General features: G+C 45.0%; 1 protein-coding gene across 2 annotated transcripts; it reads right to left on the bottom strand.

Moving 5' to 3' along the window:
- Nucleotides 1-1403: 1403 nt before the first annotated feature.
- Nucleotides 1404-6788, bottom strand: LOC121858837 (pollen-specific leucine-rich repeat extensin-like protein 2). Of its 2 annotated transcripts, XM_042355485.1 has the most exons (6): nt 6315-6459; nt 5315-5430; nt 4442-5156; nt 3907-4077; nt 2833-3010; nt 1404-1923 (listed from the first exon to the last, which is right to left on the bottom strand). In XM_042355485.1, exons 1-6 carry the CDS (start codon nt 6346-6348, stop codon nt 1914-1916), a joined length of 1224 nt encoding a protein of 407 aa, XP_042211419.1. In that variant the 5' UTR covers nt 6349-6459; the 3' UTR covers nt 1404-1913. The 2 variants fall into 2 exon arrangements, with proteins under 2 accessions (XP_042211419.1, XP_042211418.1); XM_042355484.1 differs by lacking the exon at nt 5315-5430 and having other exon boundaries at nt 6315-6788.
- Nucleotides 6789-7819: the final 1031 nt, after the last annotated feature.

Genomic DNA, 7819 nt, shown 5'->3' with positions numbered 1-7819 from the left:
ACACCTGATGGGCTCATAGCATGTGGGATCTTTTAGGAGTTTTTATTGATTTTTTATGGAATTATCTTTTGTAATGGTTGTTTGAGGTGTGTGCTGGAGGCTGAGGGGAGGGGGGAGGGAGGGAGGGTTGGTAAGTTGGTAACCTACACGGGGAAGTGGTGGTGGTGGATACGGGTAGTAACATTCATTGGGTGGTGTTGGTGATGGTGGTAGTGTTGGTGATGGTGGTGAGGGTAGTGGTGGTGATGAGGGTAGTGGTGGAGGTCCGGTTCAGTGGTGGTGGATGCGAGTAGTAACATTCTTGGGGTAGTTATGGTGGTTAGGGTAGTAGGGGTAATGGTAGGTGGTGGTGGTGATACTAATGGTGGTGGTGATACTAATGGTAGTGGTAATGGTAGTAGTAGAGGTGGTGGTAGATTAAGTTTGTATAAAATTAAGAATATAAATTTTCAAGGACCATTACATCAGTGGCTGAGTAGATTTAATACTTGCTGCCTGACCTAACGTCCTCTAGTTTGAGTCCAGAATCGACCCTGCAGCTGGGAGATGAAAAGCGGCATAGGGTGCAGTGTCGGCCATGATTTCGCTGTCTATCAAAGGCTTAGGCTTCAGTGTACTATATCCACATTGCCCTTCGGATCAACTCTCACTGTACTGTACTTCACAAGACATACTGTACTTTCTCCCACGGGTAAACAAGGTGTGTTCTTTAGAGCTGCATTATACTTCCTGAAGGTGCACGTCATCTCTTCAGGGTATCTTGACCTGACAGAATCATTATTTTCCTGTGTGGTTTTCTTGCCTCTGAACACGTAAACTATTTTTTTTTGCCAGGATGTAAGATCATACTTGTTGAGGGCGAACATCACCTTCTAGCAACATCCTACAAATCCTTAACATTATCTTTCCAGAGTTATGACCACTGAACCCTTTTGAAGACGATAATTTAGCGCTTTGAGGTCGATTATTTAACTCTTTGAGGGAGATGGCATAACCCTTTGAAGATTATGATTTAACCCTTTAAGGACAATGGGTTAACCCTCTCGTCCTCAAAGGGTTAAGGGGTAAAGAGGTGATGTAGAGAGAGAGAATCTTCAAAAGTCATTTATCATGGACCTTCTTACCCCAAAAAGGGTACGAAACACCGACCATTGGAGGGACATGTCCTCAAGGGTCGTCCTCTATCATCCTCGAGCAGAGACGTGGTTTGCCTATACGGAGGACGTGTGTGTGTGTGTGTGTGTGTGTGTGTGTGTGTGCTTGTAATATAAAGGTATGACTGATCATGAGAGCATGTATATGTGTGTGTGTGTGTTAAGCCGGCGAGGAACACCTACACCAAGCAATACAGACAAGGTTGAGGGCCGCCTGACGTGTGCTGGACAAGGTGTAAGAGTGTGAGATAAGAGATGTTTTTATTTATCAGCAGAACAACAAGATCTTTCACAAAGTCTGTCAATGTACATAGTTGATAAACATATCAATAGAGATTCACTTTCGAGTCAATTTCGGCATAAGAAAGGTAGCATATACACTACAGTATATATATATATATATAAATTCCTACTATGAATTTTACACAGGAAAATCTCAGAGAAGCAAGATGAAGAAGGAAACTCTGCGGGTTACTGAGCTATGATTTCGGGTAGACCACAGAGCGCCTCTTGTTCGCTGTTACAGGTGACAGGTGAGGATGATGTTGTCGCCACCGATGAACACTAATCCTCCACGTCTAGAGACTCACTGCTCGTAGCTCTCTGGCATTTGTTTTGTTTCTCTTGTATTTATAAGGACATCGAGGGTAGCGAGAGACGATGCCTGAGAGAGAGAGAGAGGGGTGCTACGTAGTCGAAGCGGCTTCTAGACGGGTCGAGCCAAACACGCTGGCCTTATAGGAAGTCCATTGTGACTCTTTAGGTTGACCTGCAACACATAACATATCATTACTCGTTTCGTGTTTATCCTTTCACTCATACAACAAAAGTTATAATACAAATAAAAATAAACCACTATTTTAACTTATAAAACCATTAGAGAGAAACACCTATAAACACATATTAACGGCTCATGTATAAAGTTCTGAACAACACAATCACGTCACATTCCCTCACATTCGACCACACACGTCGCTCTCAAACACGTATTCAAACAGGTAGAAGAATTGCTAATTAAATTTACCTCACAATGGCCCTTTTTTGTCATATGGTTTAGAAAATTTCACTTAAATTTTTCATAATTTCCCAATGGACCCGACTACCTGTACAGTACTACCTCACTGTGTGGCCTCTTTCGCCTCCCTCCTGAAGCAGTATACCTATAGTGGTTGCAGGTCTCACAGCCATTCTCTCCCTCACTACCTCCCTCTTTCCTTCCTTTCTTCACTCTCCTTCTTTCCTAAACTACCTCTCTTCTTCCCTGCGTCACTGTCCCTCCTTCCTCAACTACTTCCCTCACTCTCCATTCTTTTCTACCCTTCCTTTCGTCTTTCTCCCTCACTTATCCTTCTACTCTATCTCTCCTTTCCTTAGTTTCCACCTATCAGTCTCACCATCCTCCTCTCCTTGTCTTAGGCCTTCATCCACCCTCCATCACCCTCTCACTCACAATCATCCACCCTCCATCACCCTCTCACTCACAATCATCCACCCTCCAACACCCTCTCCTCTCCCCTCCATCACCCTCTCATCATCCACCCTCCATCATCAATCATCCACCCTCCATCACCCTCTCACTCACAATCATCCACCTCCATCACCCTCTCACTCACAATCATCCACCCTCCATCACCCTCTCACTCACAATCATCCACCCTCCAACACCCCTGGGACTCACTTCCTGTGGCAGGCGATAATCCTCCTACGGGTGACGGGCTTAAGCAGCTGTAGGTCATCCTCCCGCAGGTAGGTCATGTCCGCCACGCTGTGCACACCGATGGCCTTGAGAAACCCGGCGATGTGTGTCAGGCCGTACCAAGTGAGCCAACCCTCCAGGGAGCAGTCCGACGGAGGTGCTGACGAAGGTGGCAGCGGAGGCACAGTAAGATTAGAGGATGGAAGAGACAGAGGGAGGGAGGATGAAGAAGAGAGATGAGATGAAGGAGGTGAGGACTCTAGAGGAGAGAACTTGACGGAGTGAGAGATGCAAGAGTCACTGTAGGTGTTATCTATAGGAGTGAAAAGTTAGTGAGGTGGGCAAAGAGGAAGGGAGGGGGAGAGGGAGGGAGGGGGAGGAAGCGGAGGGTTTCGTAAGTTATCGGTTATTGATAGCAGACGGTTTATGAATAGGTTTAGATTACCTTTATCTTATATACAATAGAAGATCAGATCACCTGTAATTCATGAGATAAGTTACTATACCTCTGGTGGGATCAGAACTTATATTCCTAGTAGTAAATTAGCATTGGTATAGAGGATCCGATCTTCTAACTCCAAATAAGATGAAGGATTTTATCAGTTATACTTTCTATAAGGTAAGTAAGATCATTAGGGGGTACAAGTTTATTTAGAGAGTTAGCTTAGAAGATATTAGAGAAAGTGTGAAAGGAACTAAATGTTTGTGATGTAGAAAATAAAAATTTTTTTTAACCTTCCCACCCCAACCCCTTCAGAAAAGAAAGAAAGAAAGAAAGAAAAAGTTTGAGTGTTGCTGAGGAACGTTTTAAAGACCTCACTATATCTTCATAATACATAAAACATTTCCCAGGAATGTTCACACCATTGTGGCTTATATATCCTATGTTAATTTACCTACAGATATGATTTTCAGTTTCAAGAAGGTGTAGGGGCGGGTCTGGGCATCCTAGCTGTGTGGTAGAGGGTCAATAATGCCCCCGTGAAGGAGGATGTTATATAGTATTTCCATATAATATAGTATTTTTTATATGTCATAGGCGGTTCCTCTTCTCACCTTCATGATGCAGGTTGAGGGAGTCGAGTTCCTGTTGGAGGCGTCGACGGGAGATAAGCTGGATGGCGTCAAGCTCAGGTTTCTCCAGGAGGCGGAGGTCCCTCACACAGGTGCAGCCCAGCACCCGGAGGTAGTCCACCAGGTGAGTCAGGTGCATCTTGTCCAGGAACTCTGACCACATAAAACACTTCCTGTACTGTCGCCTGTCTCAACTCTTTGTTTTACTATGTTCAGTATAAATTTATTATTCAGTAGCTTAGTTACCTAACTAAAAAAAGTAATTACGTATCCATTATTCATTCCTGTGTAATTTTAATTTGACTGAAATGATTCATGCTTTTACTTGTTGTGTACAGAAACTAATGTGAAATACTAATTTATTATATTCCTAAATCGTGTTTGTGTTTATCATTTAAATATCTCTGAATCAGTATTTGTACTTGCGGCTGTACCTGCTGTACTGCTGTATCTGAATTAATAACATCGATCGACACAAAAACAAATGTCATTTATCATCCCCGGGGACTCAGCTTACCGTCAAGACACTCAGTGATGGGGACGTCCTTGTGCTGCGGCTCACGGTCAATCTGGTATCCCTGGTCTCCCTCACACCCCATACCGTTGTGACACCCTTCTTGGTATTCTCCTTCCATCTTCCTAGTTGAACGGTGGAGGTTTACTACCGCAGAGTTTTTGTTGGCAGAGTTCAGTGCTCGCACGCAGTCACGGTGGGCCCAGCAAGGGTTTTCTTGATGTTTGGGTTCTTGTTTACTTTTCTTCGGTTCCTGCTTAATAACAACACTTGTCCTGTGACAACCACAACAATCTTGCTGGTGTTTGGATTCTTGTTCGGTGACGGCACTTTGTGAGTGAGGCTTTTCTTGTTTAAGGAGTATTTGTTCCTTCTGTGGACGAGTCTGGTTGATGAGAAGATTCTCTTCCTGTTGAATAGAGACGCTCGGCTGCTTCACACAAGAAGTGTTGAGGATGTTGTTACAGTTTTCATCTACCGTGACCTTCTCATCGACTTTGTCCCAGTCACTTGAATTATCGCTTTGTTGGATGTCTGAAACTTCTTTTGATTCAAGAGTTGTATTACAGCTGACAGTCTCCTTCAGCTCTTCAGGGATCGTAGAGCTGACAGCTTCGTTTTCTTTCTTCTCGTTTTCTTCGACGGAAGTTTCGGGTTCTCTGTTAACTATCGTCGGCCTGACTGTTGCAACTGGACGAACCTTCGGCGCGGGTGTTGTCTGCAAGGAAACAAGTAGCGGAATGTCAGTCTTGTTCACGCTTTAAGAAACAATTAAAACAATATGCAGTCAAAGAGAGAGAGAGAGAGAGAGTAATGCTACCACTATACTACGACTGTAAGTAAACACAAGATATAGGTAATATAAACTAGACTCACCTGGTCGAGGTGCACCTGTGTGGCGGGCCTGGCGGAGGCTGACTGGGCTGAGGGTCGAGAGCGAACCTCGTAGGTCACCTCAAACTCGAGGATTCCTTCGATCACCAACTCGATCACTGGAATGGTGAGGTGATGGTGAGATGGCCCGTCACTCTCTCACACCATAAAAACATTAATTCATTTGAAACATTTGATACACTCAGATATATATTTCCATTTCTGAATAAAACTGAGGCATTAATAACAAAGAACAATAAAGTAAACCACAAGTTAAGCTTATAACACCATGAATTATTAACACCTTACACCTCACACAGTCACACTTCAATCTGTCATTAAGAAATTTTCTATACTAGATAAGAAAATTTTCATATCTTCAACCCAAGTTCCCTCGACCGTTTTAAGAAAGATCAGTGGGTTAATTTTCCCCCCTACTCCGTCTCCCTTAACTTTAGATAAGACAAAATACTCTACAATAGTTTCAATAGTCTTGCTCTAAGTTCTATGTCATTTTGTGTAGCATTTTCCATCGTTGCCTTAGTGAATCAGTTCGGTGCGTCTTCACATCCTCAAATCAGTGTGACTATTAAACTTGTGAACCATTGTGACTCCGGCCTCGTCTCAACAACGCACTCATCCTTGGTGTCAACAGGACGCTCATTAGATAGTCGTCTCGGAGAATTATTACTACACCAATATTAACACTTCACAGATCCTCAACTTGGTCTTCCACGGCATGAACAAGATGATACGTCCATAAACACAATGGTCAACACAACACAAGAATTTACACTGTAATGCTGTGAAAAGAAATACGCTTCCCTGTGTGGTGATGACCTACCTGAAGGTGTGCTGTATGGTGAGGACCTACCTGAAGGAGGACTGTGTGGTAAAGACTTACCTGCAGGTGGACTGTGCGGTAGTGAGTACCTACCAGAAGATGAACTGTGTGGTAGTGAGAACCTACCTGGAGGTGGATTAAGAGGTAGTTAGGACCTACCTGAAGGCGGAGTGGCGACTGTGTGGTGCTCCATCCCCTCCACCACCCGTCATCTTTTATATCTGAGTCTCGTCTGGGCGTGAGGGAAGGCACAAGCGTCAGTGGTTGCTGACACGGAGGGGACGGGGTGAAGGGCGTGGTAGAGGGAACATGGGGGGGGGGGGGGGGGGGGGGGCTGTGGCGGGCGTGTTGCAGTCGATGGGGATAGAAGGAGGGGTTAAGTGAGTGTGATAAAGGGGAAGGTGGAGAGATGGAGGGGGTAAGGGAGGGAGGGAGGAAAGGAGGGTGTGTCACAAGGGGTAGGAAGGTAGAAGGGTGTGTGGGAGTGGAGGGGACGGTTTCCGGGGGTGGCGGCGAAAGGGGGGCGGGATAAGAAGGTTGGGTGGCAGGGGAACACCTAAGGGGTGGAGGAGGGGCAGTGCTTGGCGCCATGCACCTGTCATAAAAATGGTCGGCCATAATAGCGCTATGCCACGTCACGGATAAAGGTCATACAGAGGTGTTCTGGTGCTCACGCCATCACCCAATTAAGACAAACGTGTTAAATCGTCTTCATTCTAATTCTGTCGTGTGATCACCACTGCTCGTTCATTCTTCCCCAGCTCACACACCCCCGCACACACGTCCCCAGCACCTCTACCTATGCTTGCTTGCCTAATCCCTCAGACACCCTAGCAAACACCGCCTCCTGGGCCGCTAGACCTGGCAACCGGAAACGTCTGCCAAATGCCAAGAGATAAATGACCACGTCCTCCTTGACACCCTCAACAACCTCGCTCGAAATACACCGCGAGAATGACAGGGCTGGAGTGGATGATGAAGTTTGTGTGTGGTGTGGCATCAGTTTATACAGGCGCTTCTTTAACTGGTCCTCTAGTGCCCTGGCGGTGTGTACGTGAAGGTCTATTGTGTCCTGAACGAATTTTTGAGTTCAAGCGAAGGAGAGAGAGAGAGAATCATAACACTACTGATCAGGAATGAGGAGATGTGGTTGACGTGCACGAGGTCATGTGGTTCACCAGCGGGAGAGTATTTGAGGATCCCCTGCAAATATTACATAAATATATCCAAAGAAAATGGAATCATCATTAATTTTAGCATAGACGGTGGCAGTCGCGTGCCTCTCTGTCACGTCTGGTTGTTACTGTCAGCTTCTAGAACAACTAATATGTGATAAACGTACATATTAAAACAAACTAGCACGAATATTAACACAAACTGACAATACACATTAACACAAACTAACGGCACTTGTCTACGATCGTCTGAAGGAATATTTAAAAGAACTTAATGTTGTTTACGCCAACGACAACTTCACCAGCTGGGTTACGTCATTAGTTCTCGGCTGCTCAAAACTCTCCATAGGAAAAATGAACCGTTTTTTATTTTTATTATTAGTGAGGAATATGTAAGGCTGAAAATAACATATGCAACGTGCGAGTCGACATGTAGGCCGGTGCACTCATTGGAAGGGACGTACACACACACACACACACACACACACA

The sequence above is a fragment of the Homarus americanus genome, unplaced genomic scaffold (assembly GCF_018991925.1).
Source record: "Homarus americanus isolate GMGI-L3 unplaced genomic scaffold, GMGI_Hamer_2.0 scaffold59232, whole genome shotgun sequence".
NCBI lineage: Eukaryota > Metazoa > Arthropoda > Malacostraca > Decapoda > Nephropidae > Homarus > Homarus americanus.
Note: the sequence above shows the minus strand (reverse complement) of the source record. Positions and strands in the feature narration are given on the sequence as shown.